The following is a 17,701-nucleotide window of genomic DNA, read 5'->3' as shown; positions in this document are numbered from 1 at the left end:
TTTTAGATTTTATACTCATCGTCTTCCACTTTATCCGCGTCAGCAGACTCAGTAGAGACACCTGGACTTCCTCCAGCTCCTCCAGGGGGAGCCCAAAGCATTCCCAGGCCAGTCAAGAGACAGAGTCCCTCCAGCATGTCCAGGGCCATCCCCTGGGCCTCCTCCCAATGGGACGTGCTTGGAACACCTCCCTGGGGAGGCGTCCAGGAGGTATCCAATACAGATTCCTGAGCCACCTCAACTGACTCTTCTCGATGTGGAGGAGCAGCGGCTATACTCTGTGCTCCTCCCATCCTCCGAGCTCCCCACCATATCTGTGCCCGGCCACCCTACGGAGGACGCTAATTTTAGCCGCTTGTATCCAGGATCTCGCTCTTTCGGTCATGACCCAAAGTTCATGCCTATAGGTGAGAGTAGGAACGTAGACTGACCGGTAAATCCAGAGCTTCGCTTTTTGGCTCAGCTTTGTCTTCACCACTACGGACAGGCACAGTGTCATCATTACTGCGGTGGCCACACCAATCTGTCTGTCAATCTCCTGCTCCATTCTCCCCTCACTCATGAACAAGACCCCAAGCTCCCCTCCAACCTGAAGAGGGCAAGCCACTCTTTTCCGATCGCGAACCATGACCGGAGAAGCTGATCCTCATCCTAGCCGCTTCACATGCGGCTGCATGCTGTAAGTATTGTAGGTCCTGTAGGTCTTCTCATCTGCAAAAAGAAGAGACGATATCCACTGGACCCCAAACCAGACCCCCTCCGGCCCTTGGCTGTGCCCAGAAATCCTGTCTATGAAGGTTATGAACAGTCAGTCAGTCAGTCAGTCAGTCCTTTTCTACTGATTCTTCCATTAGGGGTCACAGAGAAGCTGGTGCCTATCTCCAGCAGTCTATGGGCAGGAAGCAGGGTACACTCTGGACAGGTCACCAGTCCATCGCAGGACAACACAGACACACACAGGACAAACAACCATCCACCCACTCATTCACACCTAAGGGCAATATAGAGAGACCAATTAACCTAAGAGTCATGTTTTGGACTGTGGGAGGAAGCTGGAGTACCCGGAGAGAACCCACACATGCATGGGGAGAACATGCAAACTCCATGCAGAAAGAGCCCTGGCTGGAAGTCGAACCCAGGACCTTCTTGGTGCAAGGCAGCAGTGCTACCAACTATACCACCTTGAACACTTTTAATAAATAATAATAATAATACATCTAATTTCAGGGCCTTTCTGGAAGCTGAATGTGAGAATGTTTTATCTTTTCATGTTTGTTAGGAATTACTGTCCATCTGTAATACCCAATTGTGTCAAACTTTTAATCATCAAGCTGTTGCTTTGAGGTTGAGCTGAACAATTTAGATGTCCTTCTTTATCATTCAATCCACTGTGTAATGTATGAGTGGTAACAAAACAGTCCTTTAGCATGATGCCACCACCATGCTTGACACTACCCTGTTATTAGATTTGGAAGCCTTTCCTGAATTCCTCTAAACATTCTTCTTGTCATTAGGGCCAGATAGCTCAATGATCTCATCATAAACCTTTCTCCAGAGGACTTTTTGCTTGAGGGTATTGACTATGGAGCTCCTGCTCACCTTAAGACTTCGAGCTTCAGGTGAGCTTGAGGGTACTGACTTTGGAGCAGGAGCTCCTTGCAAGTCAGGGACTTGAACCATTCACTCCCCCTGGATGAGCATGTAGAGACAGTGGACAGTCGCTTGCATTGACTTTGCAGCAATTCCTCATATTGAGCATGCATATAGCGACAGTGGAGAGGCAAACTCCCTTCAAAGGCCCAAGTTTGTATGATTTATATGGATGAAATTTCATACTTTCTTTTTTTTTTTTTACTTTTCTTTCTTTTATCCAAATAAACAATACAATATACAACATGGCTGGTCCTGATACATAATATCATTTCTGTTAAACTGTTTCCTCAGTTTTAACCATGCCCACAAAGCATTACATATCAGCTGATTGTCCTTCACTATTTGTGGCAAATCATTTAAACGTTTTCCTAATATGTTCCCAGGTGACAGTGGTGATACTTCTATATGAAACCAGGGTGAATCTAATTTTTCATGTATCCAAGAAGAGATAATCCTAGCTTGTATCGAAAGAACATAATTTTCGATGTTTGGTAGGCTCCATCCTCTAATTTCGTTTAGCAATTGTAATATTTCTAATTTAATCTTATTTAATATTACAAACAACATGGTTGTGGTGGGGTAAAATATTTTAGGCAAAACAATAAGTTTAACTGGATTTGTCCTACCTAAAAAGATTTTGGAAGGGTTCTCTATCTTTTAAGCGTTTCACACAGATTTTGAGTCAGTCCATTGATGTTTTTCCTGTACACTTGGTTTAGATTCGATGTAACTTTAATTCCCAGGTATACAAAAGCTGATGGAGCCCAATGAAAGTGTTTAACATATGCCAGTTCAGTATTGACTAAGTCCCCCACGGTCATTACAGACTTAACAGACTTGTCAAGGTTCACTTTATACCCAGATATGAGACCAAATTCCCTAATACACTTAATCAGAGCAGGTAATGATTTGGATGAGTTTGCCAGTGTAAGAAGAACATCATCTGCATAGAGAAGAATTTTGTGTTCCTTTCCCCCAATTTTAATCTCTTCAATAATTGAATTCTGTCTAATGGCCTTGTCCAGAGGCTCAATAGCCAGAGCAAACAACAATGGGAATAGTGGACATCCTCAAGCCGTGCCCCTACCTATTTGAATGGGAGGTGACAAAAGGTAGTTTGGAGAGTTATATATAATCTTAACCCATGTATTGCCACTCAGCTATATCAAACGCCTTTTTGGTGTCCATAGAACCAACTGAACCTGGAATTTGATTAAAGTTAACATAATAATAATGTTGTATAGGCGTCTAGTGTTGTGATATGAATTTTTCCCCTTAATAAAACCTGTTTGGTCAGCATCTACAATCGAGCATATGACTTTTTGTAGTCTAAGAGCTAAAACGTTTGAAAGTATCTTGTATTCCATGTCTAAAAGGCTGATAGGCTTACTCGATGAACATAATTCAGGATTTTTATCCTTTTTAGCAATCAGTTTTATTTGCCCTGTACATGAATTCTGTAAGTTTTGATTCTTTAAATGATTTGTTAAATACTCTCACAAGCAGACCACTTAATTTTTCCTGCAAGGTTTTAAAAGTTCCACTGGGAAACCATCTGCCCCCGGTCTTTTCCCTGATTGAAGTGCAGATATAGCTTTATCTATTTCTAGCTTTGTTAACTGGTATTCCAACTGGGTAATCTGCTCTTGAGATCACTGGGGAAATATTAAATAATTCAAGAAAAACTCTGAGATCTGTCTTGTCACATCACCTTCCGAGCTATATAAAGTAATATAACAAACTCTGAAACTTTCATTTATCGTTCGATTTGTTGTTTGTCTTTGATTATTTGTGTCGACTATAGCTGTAATAAAAGATTTAGCAGGGCTTTCTTTGCTAAGCGGGCCAAAAAGCGGTTCAGTTTATTAGCTGATTCAAAGAATCTTTTCCTTGCAAAAAGAATATCACTTTCAGCTTTATGCAACATCAGATTTTGTCCTAGCTTTCTCTTTAATTTATTTCATATTTCTGCTGTTTTAGTCAAATTTCATACTTTTAACAGTTCAATTCAATTCAATTCAATTCAAAAATACTTTATTAATCCCAAAGTGAAATTAAATGTTGTTGTAGCTCATATTATGAAGGTTTCCTCAAAGAGCCGTTGTAGATGCTGATGTCTGTGGGCAGGAAGGATCTCCTGTAGTGCTCCGTCTTACAGCAGATCTGAAGAAGCCTCTGACTGAAGACACTCTGTTGTTGTAGGACAGTCTCATGAAGAGGATGTTCAGGGTTCTGCATAATGTTCTTCATTTTATGAAGAATCCGTCTTTCCACAATAATCTCCAGAGGTTCCAGAGGAGTCCCCAGAACAGAGCCAGCCTTTTTTATCAGCTTGTTGAGCTTTTTTAAGTCCCTGGCTCTGATGCTGCTTCCCCAGCAGATGATGGTAGAAGAGATCACACTTTCCACAACAGACTTATACAAGATATGCAGCATCTTGCCGCAAACAGCAAAGGACCTAAACTTCCTCAAGAAGTACAGTCTGCTCTGTCCCTTCTTGTAGTTCAGCTGCTTCTTAGATCTCGTTAGATTGAGAAATACATCTAAGTTTACAGGTGAAGACCAATATAGTCTGTGAGTGTCTGGAGACCTCTCATGCAGAAGCAAAACATCTGCAACCATTTCTATGGAAGTTTACAAACTTTCCCATAGTATATATATTACCAAGAAGTATTGTTACAACAACAAAATAAATCAGTATTTATAAAACTAAATAGTGAAATTTAATTTGTATGATCTAACATCAAGGATGAATGACAGTAAATTAAATATATTTAAATATATTAGATTTATAATTTATGTATAAAATTCTTAAAATTAAATATATTAAAGGTGTGTCAAAGAAGACAAAAAGGCAATGGAAGTGCAGAGATTCCCAGTATGAAAGAGGAAGGATGAGGGCAGACCCTCATACGTCGTTTTATGCCCTGTCACCAAGGAGCCCCCCGAGACGAACGAGCACTGAACTGCATCACGACTTCCTCTCTGATTTCATGCTTTGATGCTCTTCACTCGTAGCACTGCAAACTGTTTGGGCATCACACAAAACAGCCATCCTGTTTTATTCATACAACAGTGTACAATGTGCACCCCGTGGCTCCACCTTGGTACCCGTATCAGTCAGTCTTTCTGTATCATGTTCCGTTTCTTTTCAGCTTTCTCTTCCTCCCAGCTTGGTTCTCCTATTTTTATTGTTATCTCTACTCGGTTCACATTCCTCTAATCTCCTCTCTGCTTTACAGTATTTGCTTTAGATTTCTCTCGGCTCAAATATCGACAGCTCCTTTATGCTGAGCAGCATGTAATCATATTTGTAATACATCGTGCCAATTTGATGGGATTCAACCCTCTGCCTCCTGCACAGAAAACAAAACTGAAGTGTTCAGCCAGCCACTGGAGAGGAGTGCAGATACAAACAATCTCTCAATATAGGGTCTTCAACCTGCAGCTCCACGGCTGATATGGTTCTTTTTGCCAAAAAGTGACCAAAAGTGATACAGAAAAAAGCTACATAGATACATCTTTCTTTACTTTCCATAAGTTTTCATTGTTTCCTTTAGAAGAAAATGTTCTCATTGTATTCCTTTAGAAGTTTAATACTTTTCAGTGTTCTAAAACCCAAACGTAGATATAAAATTTTTGTTTTAAAAGTTTTCTTAATTCAAGCATTAAAAAAACATTTTATATAGCAGGTGTTATTGAAACTAAAATGTTTACTTTTTTCGATTTTGTGACTGGGACAAATTTTATTTTCTACGAGAGGGAGCAAAAATGGTTTTAGTAAAGTTTGCTTCTGTTCTAGATTGTTTAGTCCTTGGTCCCCTTACAAAACATCTTTTCACTAGAATTTTGGGCCGGGGACTGAGGTATCATGGAAGAAGGTTAATTTAGTGGTACTGTACCATTTCTGTGTTGATTTGACCATATGTTTTGGCTCACTATACTGCTCAAAGACACAATGACTTTAAATTTATTAAACAGGTTTCTAGGATTTCCTTCTTTCACCTCCGGAACATTGCCAAAATTAGAAATATCCTATCCAGGAGTGACGCTGAGAACTAGTCCATGCATTTGTTACTTCAAGGCTGGACTATTGTTATTCTTCACATAATTCTCTGTCATTCAGGATGTCCACAAAATGCAGTTAAAAGCTGAAGGCATTTAACTGCAGTTCCCAGGCAACTCTATGTTCTCTCTCTTTTCTCTTCCTAGAAGCTACACCTGGCCTGACTCTGTGTCTACCTGTGACACCTTCCTGCAGGGGGGCATTGTCCAAGCTTCTGCTGCCAACAACTTAATGTTCACCTTCTACCGATGATACACATTGCCCTGTCTTTCAGTGTTTAACCCTATTTTTCTCCTAGACATGGCTACTGACTGAGCTTTTACTGTGACTAACTGTATGTGCTTTCTTTCAGACTCTAAACTTGAAAACTGGCTCAGAGTTTATCTGTTCTTTCTTTCTAGGTGAAACGACTAAAGGAGCAACATCCATTAACATTTACTTTTCCTTCCCATAGAAAGTACTCCTGGATCAGTGCTTCTTTGTTCTTTTTGTGTCTCTGCTCTGTTCTCTCTAACCTCCAGTCGGTCGTGGCAGATGGCCGCTCACACTGAGCCTGGTTCTGCTGGAGGGTTCTTCCTGTTTAAAGGGAGTTTTTCCTCTCCACTGTCGCTACATGCATGCTCAGTATGAGGGATTGCTGCAAAGTTAACGCCAGTGACTGTCCACTGTCTCTACATGCTCATCTAGGAGGAGTGAATGCTACAAGTCACTGACTGAATGCAATCTGCTGGATTTCCTTAGACAGAAAAACTTTTTTAACCAATTTGAATAAATAACTGAATCCGACTGCACTGTTCAATGATTAGGATTAATTGGAATGTATGAACCAGACTTGAAATCTATATGATTTGATTTAATTGACTTAGCCCATTTTAAAGTTACTCACCTTTCACACATTGCAACAGGAAACAACACTCTCCAATTATTTTTTACCTCCCCCTTACTCCATCCCTGTTGGATGGAGTAAGGGGGAGTCAGGTTTTGCCTCAGTTATGGTTGAGGTGCAAACACACCCTCCATTTCTGCTACCTGTGTGACCCCTTCTCTTTTCCAATGGTTGTAATCAGTCTGACAGAGTGAGGTACCCACAATCATTGTGGTTTTTAGTATAACAATGGCCACCAGTGGGCTCTACGTGGAGAAACTTTATCAGTTTATTATTTTACTTAGTACCCCTACACATAGCCCATTCTAAAATGGCCAAACTCTAACAATCAGTAGTTTATTCTAACCTCCCCAACAACCCCGCACCATTTCAAACCCTTTGTGAAGTGCCTTGAGACGACATGTGTTGTGAATTGGCGCTATATAAATAACACTAAATTGAATTGAATTGACTGTTGCCTATCTCCAGCAGTCACTGGGCGAGAGGCTCACAGAGGACACCAGATTTTTATTTAAGTACAAATTGTATTAGTAATGTATGTATTAGTAATTCAAAGAGTTCATGTTGTTGTGTACTCTAAGAAAATTCTCAGGACCTTCTGAGACGATACACGCCCACAAGATCATAGATTATCTTTCCTTACTTGCCTTTGAGCATTATGTGCTTTTCAACATGTTCATTGTTTGTCTCAGACCAAACCAATCTGCATTTGTTGCTTAAAAGCTCAATTTTAGTCTTATCTGACTAAAGCACACAGTTCCTGTTAAAGGCCTAGTTAAATTGAGCAAACTCCACATGTTTACATTATTGATGGTAGGACATAAAAGTTTTCTTTTTATGTTATCTTCCCAGACAACTGTCTGGCATATGAACAGTGTCTAATGGATTATTATGAAGACTTGGTGACCCTAGTAAGCCACTCTATGTTGCATTTTGTGCTCTGACTGTTGATATGGGACACTTTAAGCTGTTTTACTGTTACCATTTATTGACTCATGAAAATCAAAACACATCTGCCTCTCTTGAATGGCATGTTCTCTTGATTATCCATTTTTGAAGAGCTGTTATCAGAATATGGCCTATGTGTCATGTCCTAGTTTTGGTCCAGGAAAACAGAAATTCATGGGTTAAGTATTGCAAATGCTCAACTTAAAAAATAAAAGTATCCATTATTTAGGTAGATTTATTTTGAATGAATTTTAGGGGTAACAACAATTACGCCAAGGGTGTTTTTGATTAAAAAATAAGTATTTCCTAAATTGGAATACTTTTTCCACCAAATAAATATATTCAGATTACAGAATGGATTTTATTTACAATTGTCTGTGTGAAATGATGCTACTATGATAAAATAGGAATTTATTTTAAGGCTTTTTACGCATCTTTACCAGGAGTACCACCAAATTTGTCCATGTCTGTAGCTTGTTGCAGATTGTGCTGGAGACACCAGGTTTCTTTAATAAGTGCACAGAAATATCACATCAAGTCCCGTCAAATACATCCTCTCAACGCTCAGCCCTACAAACCCTCCCAAGACGAAAATAAAATGCCATCCCCCTCTCCACACACACTCTCACACAGTCCAGCGCTAGCTACACTTTTCAAGCAGTGTAATCTCTGCAGTAATGCTGGGATCTTTCTGCATTTTAGCCATGCTCAGCTGCACCAGGACCACGCAGCTCCACAGAGTCAACCAGCTGGTTTCACAGAGGAGGGAACAGGGATCACTAAGTGAAAAATAGGTATCAGTGTTGTAGTAATGGAGCTACAGAGAGATGTTGGAGCCCAAAGAGGATGCAAGCTGTCAGCTGACACAAGACAAAATGAGGAAAAACAAAAAATGTTGGGTTCAGCAAAATAAGGTGAGGGGGGATTCAGGAGAGAAAAGATGGCCTACAACAAGAAATACAGAATTATAGGGTAATGCAACTCCATTATCTGCTAGATAATAGATAAGCCTCTACTCACTAAGTTGGTGTACTACATACTACCAGTCTCCACCTCATCGCTTCAGTCCGCCTACACCTCCCACCCCCTTACTCCTCTCTGACGTGGTAATCTCTCCTCTTCATAGCTGTCCTTTCGCTCCTGCCCTCCATGCTTTTTTGTGTGTTACTCCATAAATGGTTCGTCTTCCCTTCTGCTCCTTTCCATATTTATAATTCTTGTTTAAAGTAATTACAGCATCCACCCCATGCAAACCCGGGATGCCCATCAAGCATTCTGATTTGCCAGTAGACACTGTTGTGAATTATCCCTTTAATTTTAGCTGAGTCCATGTATTTGCAGATTTCTGTTTTATGTTTGAGATTCACATGAAGCTACCTCAGATAGAATCAACTAAAGCCTTTCATAACATAAATTTTGCATATTTTCAGTGTTTTAATTCTTTTGTCCAGGAAAATAAAAATATTCTGTCTGTTAGCTACTGATTTACTTCAAGGTATATTTGTATTATGGTAAGCAAAGGGACATCTATTTTGCCTGCAGTTAACTTGCATGGGTCAATTACCTTTACAGCTAACCATACACGCAGACATCCTACTGCTCTCCAACATAACATGCCCATCTCCCTATTCCCATCTGCCACAGTGAGTGTTACAAACACACATAAACCCAGGTTTCTATCTAATATTAGCCCTACACATGGTAAATCAAATAAAAATGAAAGTATTTGGAATGAGTCTAATGCTGCAGTTCTGAAACATTCTAACAGTCAGTCAGTCATCAGTCAGTCAGTCATTTTCTACCGCTTCTTCCATAGTGGTGCACGGAAAAGCTGGTGCCTATCTCCAGCAGTCTATGGACTGGTGTCCAGGGTACACCCTGGACACCAGTCCATCGGAGGGCAACACGGATACATACAGGACAAACAACCATGCAGACACCCATTCATACCTAAGGGCAATCGAAAGACACCAACTAATTTAACAGCAATGTTTTTAGACTGTGGGAGGAAGCTGGAGTACCCAGAGAGAACCCATGCATGCACGGGGAGAACATGCAAACTCCATGAAGAAAGACCACTGGCTGGGGGTTAAACCCAGGACCTTCTTGGTGCAAGGCAACGATGCTACCACATGTGCCACCATGTTTCACGGTGGGGATGGTGTAATCAAGGTGATGTGAAATGTTGCATTCATCCACAACTAGTATTTGCATATAGACCAAAAAGTACAATTGTGGTCTCATCTGATTACCAATGTAATGTTCCAATGTAACAGTTTTACAGTGAATTAAAGCAATAAAAAATATATCTAACTAAATATTTATATTTATTTAGTTATTTATCACTTTATTTTTAACCTTATCATAGACTTATCTGCTGTGGTTTGCATGCTGATAACCAACTTCTGTGCCTGTGTGTCTTTATAACATCACTCCATGTCAGTGTAATGTACAGTCTGGCCTCGGTCACAAAGCAAGAAACACTGTGCAGACACTGTATTTTTCCTATTGAACAGTCTGTGCTTTCAACTCAATTAAATCATGCTGAAAGATGGGAAGTCAAGGACTGAAACAGTCAACATGTTAATGAAAGAAAAGACTTCCAATGCATCAATGAAAAAGCAGTTTTTTTAACATTCTTTGCACACTGCTCCCATCTTTTTCCAGTTTCCGCAATCTGCCAAAAACAAATGTTGAATCTGCCGGTTGTTACATGGAAACCAAGCATCATGTACCACTGCTGAAACTAAACTTTGGTCTTTGGAATGGCAAGAACCCTGGTTCATGTGAAATATATTATCACTGTTGCCACTGGACAACCTTTTTGTAAGGCCTCTTTAGCTTGGTTTTATGCTTCCACCTCACAAAACACATTTAAATTAGATTATTTTCCACATCCACATACGTATGGCAACTAGCTGTTCACTAGAATGTTTAAAATGCACCCAAAACATAAAGCAGATTGTTTAATACTGTAGTTACACTACTATGTAGTCATAAAATGGATAGCAACAAGGTCACAGCAATCATGAATGTACACACACACACACACACACACACACACACACACCTACTGTGATCTTCACTAAAGGAGGGGCCTTGGGGGCAATCAGAGGGAAGAAGATGAGAAGAATGGGGGAGAACACGAGATGAAAAGAGAGGCACATTGAATGGAGGATGAGAGGAAAAGGACAGGGGATAAAGGATGGAGGTACAAACAAGGGGAAAGCAGAGCAGAGAGTATGAATACCTAATAGGTTTATCTTGGCTGCAGAAGAAGAAAGGAGTTTCCATTGATACTTGAAACTTATTTTGGTTTTTTTATGAAGTTGCCCCACAGATTCATTTGTAACCATATAGTAAAACATGCCTGTTTGTTCTGTATCTGTTTTGAAACACAGCAAGATCTTGTACAAATTCATTAAGTAACATTGTTTAAAGCAAGCTTCAAATAGAGTATGCTAAATTTTCAGAATTCAAATCTGCAACATTTCTTGGACTCTGTCTGCATCAGGTGTTTCTGAGAACTTGGTGAATTGTTATGCTTGGCTGTAACGGTTAGTATCTAAAGGCTGTAAGTCTGATTTAATGTCCTCTCCACTCTGGTTCTGACGCAGTGGGTCAACCTCTGAACACAGCCTTGCAATGATGGATTATATACCTGCAGCTACAGGGATTGCTGAAACTTCACCTCCCAGAGCACACTGGGAATACCAGCTTCTCACACACAGACCATTGGACTGAAACACTGCACAACAAACATATAACACTGGCAATAGAAATACTAATACTAGCTAATCTATATCTTCAGCTGTGTTGATATTTAACCTGCATTGATGTTTACACTCAGATGGGACGGTGTCATGTGAGCTCTGGCAGCAGTGTGGACTATGTAACACATTTACCTTATTCAGGATGATCAGCTCCATGGTGCCTTGCACAGGTATTCATACTCATGAACATTTTCACATTTTGACACTTTACAATCACAAACTTCAATGTATTCGATGTAACAATGTATTTTCTTGGTTTTATTTATGAGATAAACTAACAAAAAGTAGTGTTAATCATACAATGTTTTCAAAATATTTTACATTTTGAAAGTCAATGCTTAGTTGAACCACCTTTTGCTGCAGTTACTGCAAAAGGTAAGTTGGTATATTTTTCTACCAGCTTCACATATCTAGAACCTGAAGTTTTTCCCCATTTTTCTTTGCCACATTGATTTAAACCAGTCCTCTGTAGTTCCGGTGGTATGTTTTAGCTTGTTGTCCTACTGGAAGGTTTGTAGCCTTCAACTAGCTCTGTATTTAGCTCCATGTCCAAGCTGAAAGAGGATTCCCCAGGGTTAGGTGCAGTTTGTTTTCATTTCAAATGCACATCACACTTGCGTTGTTTTCCTTCCACTCCACAAGTATGCACTAATTTCCCTTGATCTATCATTAAAATCCCAATAACAAACATTAATGTTTGTGATAGCAATATGACAAAATGTGAAAAATGCAGGTGGTATGAATACTTGGAATGACCACAAGGAACTGTGGAACCGTTGTCTTATAAGCTGTGCCAACGGAGTGTGGATCATTATCTGATCCAGGAAGGTATCAGCAGAATATTCCTGTCAGCACAAGGCACATCCATAATCACTCAGCAACATCAAAACACAAACTATGATCTTACCTAGCCATCCTGAGCTGGAGTTTGGTATACACATGTCTGTCTCTGCACTGGGCAGGACAAATCCCACCACAAACACTTCCACACCATCGGACATGAGCGCCAGTCCCAGTACAAAGAACAGCTGCCACTGGAACCTCCCATGGCCGCACTCCTGCATGATCAGCTCGTACTGCTGGGCCAGCTCCTCTTCATCTGCCTCCCTCTCCTGCTCCAGCTCACCGCGGTCCTTCATGGCATCTGACATCGGTTGTCCCAGCGCCACATGGCCCTCCTTATGCTTCTTGTCTCCAACTGAGGGGATCCCCTGATACTCCCCCTCATAGATTTCATCCTCGTCATCATGGCCCTCTGTGGCATCGCTGGAGCCCTCCTCGTTGTCACGGTATCTCTCTCCTTCGTGCCCTTTCTGGTTGTGGTAGAAGTCCTCATCTTCTTCCTCCTCATCCTGGAATCGTGTGTAGTTGCGATGAGATGAGTACTCATCTGCAGCACGGTCAACTGCCTTGTTGACTTTCTTTGCTGCATGCCGCTTGGCCTCCTTGACCATGCCCTTGGCCCCTTTAACCAGAGTAGTCCTGTTATTGTAGGTGTCCTCCATTCTGGCTCTAAATGTTGACCTTTACTGGTGAGTTAGAGGTGGAAGCAGGAGGGGAGAAGCAAAAGAGGGTTGAATGTAGGAGGATGAAGAGTTGGTGGTATCAGAGGATCTAAAGATGATGCACTCTTGAGTCAACGCAGGAGATAACCCTCAATGTCTCCGGCAATCACAATCATCAGACGGGCTAAAAGACACAAGGGAAAGATAAATAACAGACAAATAAGTACAAGAGAGGAACAGGAGGGACAAATTAGAAAAAAAGCGAAAGAAAGTGAGAACTGGTGAGATTTCCAATAGATACCACCACAACATCCATATTAATCCTCCTCTAAAAGATGACTTCCCACTGACGGCACATAACCAATTTAACCATCCAAACAATGTTTTTCCAGGCTTTTAAATTGTTTGGCTTGATGTGAGGGAGCAGGACAATTTTTCTATTTAGCTCAATTTTTATTCAAATAAAACCTCAGTTTTCCAGAGGCTTTCTCCTTGTCCTATATTTTCTGGCAATGGTTCTGAAGAGGTGATTATTTCAAACAGAAACGCTGAATCTGCTGACTCACAGTCGTGTCTGTGAAAAGAAATCTAATAAACAAGGTTCTGTAGGAAATCCAATGAATGGGGGCGTAGATTCACATTTGTGAGCTTATCGCTGAGACTTTATAATATTATTGTCAAGGGTTTCAATATGTAGGTATTTGCTAAAAGGCCCATACAGTACTGTGCAAACGTTTTAGGCAAGTGTGAAAAAATGCTGTAAACAAAGACTGCTTTCAAAAATGGAAGTGTTAATCATTTATTTTCCTCAATCAACAAAACACAGTGAATGAACAAAAGAGAAATCTAAATAAAATCAATATTTGGTGCGACCACCCTTTGCCTTCAAAACAGCATCGATTCTTCTGTTTCAGTTTTGAAGGAACTCGGCTGGTAGGTTGTTCCAAACATCTTGGAGAACTAACCACAGATCTTCTGTGGATGAAGGCTTTCTCACATCCTTCTGTCTGTTCATGTCATCCCAGACACACTCCATGATGCTGAGATCAGGGCTCTGTGGGGGCCATACCATCACTTCCAGTAAATCTTGTTCTTTGGTACACTGAAGATAGTTCTTAATGACTTTGGCTGTATATGTGGGTTCGCTCACTTAGCATTTTGTAAATTGATAAAAATAAGCAATCATCATTTATATTTCTGAAAGCAATCTTTGTTGACAGCATTTTTTCACACCGGCCTAAAACCTTTGCACAGTACTGTATATCAACGATCTGTAAAAATATACAGTCAATTCTAAACAAGGAGTTGCCCAAAAAAATATTTGTTCTCTAAAAAGCCAAACCACCAATAAAAATGAAACATAATTATTACAGTAAAATAAACTCACACTAGAAAATTATGAAAAATGTAAAAATTAATTTGAGAACATTTAATCGGTGGAGGGTGGAATTCAATCCTTTGCCAATCTAAGGCATTTCTTCTGAGCTTCTAATTATTAATCCATTACATTCTGTATGAACATGACATGTCATCTTACCTAAATCCTGTAGAAAGCCTCCCTCTGCATGTGTTGATCCTGTGAAATATAATAGACCAGGACTGTTCAAAGGGGCCATTGCGGCAGCCCGCCACAGCAATTTAGGAACTGAACAAATTTGGCCGGTCAAAACAGGCAGTTGGTGCAGATCAACACCTTTTTCATTTTACTGAGCTATATATTCACTAACAAAATAAAATCTTAGAAATTATTTACATTGCAAAGTGTTTGTCTTTTATTAAATTATTCATGTCTTTTATTGTTGATTTTGCTTTATCTTCAAGGTAAACAGAACTTCAAACTTCTAGTGGCTTTTAATCAAAATGCATTCATTAAACTTGTCTATATACAGCAAGGGTTTTCAAAGAAAGACTAACATATATCCCCATTCATGTTACTGAAAATAGACTAAATATTTTTTGGACCAGGAAAGTAGAAAACAATTGGCTTTCATTTGTAGGTTAATTTATTTATCATGAATGAAAATGTCAGAGATCCTCTTTTAGCATTCAGGCCTCAATCTATACAGGTGTCTGCGTTGGGAACTGAAGACCAGAGTAATGACAATGAAACATCAAACTTTAAAGTCTAAAGAAACCCTGTCCGATGGTTCCCGACCAGTGATGAGAATGAACACAATTTAATGTCATTGTATCCAAGTCTCTGATATGTTCAAATAATGAAAACTGCTTGTTTTGCCAAAATATATTATGGAATGAAGTAAACTGTATATAAATGTGAAGGGTGGGGATGCCCAGAGCTGCCTGGTGTCTGCGGTTCCAGTGTTTCTAAGAGCTCCTCGCCACAGCCCCTAATGAACACTGAAGCCCTGTCAGGAGGACACAAATCACAGGGCCGTCTCCAGTTTCCATAATGCAATTTTATTAGGCAAAATGACAGTGCTTATTCAAGGTGACTTTTCTAATATCTTTTGGCTCACAAGAGAGGTTTTGTAGTTACAACTACACCTCTTTGCTCAAAGAATGATGGCCTTGCATATTATGGTAGCTTTTGTGGCTTTTTTTGCAATGTTAAATGATTATTGTTAAATTATTATTATTTCGTTTTTTTCATTCTCCCTAATCAACCAAAGATGTTTTCATAGATATATTTTAGGTTAGTGGAAGGATTTATCTAAACATCTGACATCAGGACTCCTTCTTGGCGCATGTCAAACTTCGGTGGTGTCACTGAACTGAAAGATCAGTTTGATCATTTTAAGCAACATTTTTGCTTAAAAAATACACCATGCGCTAGATCCTGGTGAACCTGCCTTTCAGAGAATCAATCGAGTGTACGGTGAGACGTGCTGTCAGCCGTGATGAAGCTCTGGGGACACCCCACAGGCGACCCACCCTCACCTGACCGCAGCTGACGAGACCCCGTCATCTCAGACAGCCTGAGCAATCACAATCAAACTCCCAACATTGCCAAGTGAAACAATAGCCTTTTTATGTTCTGTTGACTTGAATTACTTCCTGCTTTTCATCGCTTTTTCTTCTGGTTCATTTTGAGTAACTATTTTAAACATAACTACCTCTCTAGAAGTGGTATACTATTTATTCACCTAAATGTCAGCTTTGTTTTGACTATGACAATAGGTATACTTTTTGCAAGTCAATGACCATTGGAGATTGGCACCAGCCCCCCTCGCAACCCTGCAAGAAAAAGCAGTTATGGATGGATGGATGGATGGATGGATGGATGGATGGATGGATGGATGGATGGATGGACTGTGGGAGGAAGCTGGAGTACCCAGTGAAAACCCACGCATGCACGGGGAGAACATGCAAACTCCATGCAGAAAGATCCCCGGCCGGGAGTCGAACCCAGGACCTTCTTGCTGCAAACAAATTAAAGAATTCACTGATGCAATTGTTCTGCTCTGTATTTTGTGAAGCTTTAACAAACAACAGTGTTCTTTAAATAATATCATATTAATAAGAATTAAAAAAAGAAAACATCTGCATAACTGAAAGTTTATAAACGCCAAGATAATAGCAGGTACACTACCAGTCACAAATTTGGAAACGCCTTCTTATTCAGTGGTTTTTCTTTGTTTTTATTACTACCTCTAGGAACTCCTTCAAGGCTCTTGGAAAACCATTTCAGGTGGTGGCCTCATAATGCTCATCAAAAAAATGCCAAGAGTGTGCAAAGCACTCATCAAAGCAAAAGGGGCTTATTTTGAAGAATCTAAAGTATAAAAGGTGTTTTGAGGTTTTTCATAATTTGTTGCTTGCTACATAATTCCATATATTTGGCTTCATAGTGTTAATGTCTTTTATTTATCTACAACGTAGGAATGATAAAAAATAAAGACAAGGTGTCCAAACTTTTAACTGGTATTGTCTGTAAAATCGATCCAGATCATCTTCCTAAATACGCATTTACAACCCTCAAGCTCAGATCGATCAATACTAAAGAAGCCATAGGACAGTTTCACAGCTGCAGCCATTAATTTGCACAAACAGGCTCCATCTGAGCAGACACCTCTCCTTTTTCCTCATGCAAGAGAACCATGACTAACAACCACTTTCTCTGCTTCATTTATCAACTCTGGTTTGTCCTGCGTGTTGGAAAATAATAACAAGAAGTGGTTTGTGATTAAGGCAAAACAAGCTACTGAAACAGTCATTCTTTAAAACTTAACCACAGCTAAGATCAGAAGGAATGACAGCCTCAGAAGCCTGCTAACACTGACACTAAACCACTTAGAGCTATGTACAAACTTAAATTATTGCTCCAGGACTAAAACTTTACCAGTTCTTACTTTTTACTGTTTACATTTATTCATAACCCCAACCTGCTCAGGGTTTTAACAGCAGGGCGCCACACTCAATAAACCAACATTTACCATTAGATTCAAGTCAAAATCTTTAGTCAAAATGTTGTTAAAATTAGATTTTAATCATCGCTGAACATTACAAAATATTATGCTCGATTAAGATTTAAGGACTTCTAATGATTAATGTTTTTTTTCCCCTATAATTCACGCAGGTGATCCTTGCAGGGTCACCCCATGACCCTCCAAGGATAAGTCAGTATAGCAAATGAATTGATAGAAGGAAGATTACTAACTTCAGCTTCATTGGGCAGCTGAGATGTAGGACCCTTTTCTCTCTCAAACAATACAGTTTGAACAGCAAGGACCAGTGAACATTGCACATACACATAATTGATGAAAAGTATGTTTTAATTGTAACTGACTGAAACTTTTTTTGCTTCCTCTTTCCTATCCCTTAAAATTATGACACCCTGGGCATATACCCATATTGCCCATAATAAAAACCACCATAGAGTAAATAACCAGTCAGTGAATCCTTGAAATGA

The 17,701-nt window shown here is 39.8% G+C and overlaps 1 protein-coding gene across 1 annotated transcript in view; it reads right to left on the bottom strand.

The window, feature by feature from the left end:
- Positions 1 to 17,701, bottom strand: part of sv2ca (synaptic vesicle glycoprotein 2Ca) — a 51,472-nt gene that overhangs the window by 32,649 nt on the left and 1,122 nt on the right. The window contains exon 2 of the mRNA XM_047382684.1: positions 12,234 to 13,015. Within this exon, the coding sequence (XP_047238640.1) occupies positions 12,234 to 12,831 (598 nt within the window). The 5' untranslated portion in view covers positions 12,832 to 13,015. The remainder of the gene's footprint in view (positions 1 to 12,233; positions 13,016 to 17,701) is intronic.

Source organism: Girardinichthys multiradiatus, chromosome 12, assembly GCF_021462225.1.
Source record: "Girardinichthys multiradiatus isolate DD_20200921_A chromosome 12, DD_fGirMul_XY1, whole genome shotgun sequence".
NCBI classification, from domain to species: domain Eukaryota; kingdom Metazoa; phylum Chordata; class Actinopteri; order Cyprinodontiformes; family Goodeidae; genus Girardinichthys; species Girardinichthys multiradiatus.
Note: the sequence above shows the minus strand (reverse complement) of the source record. Positions and strands in the feature narration are given on the sequence as shown.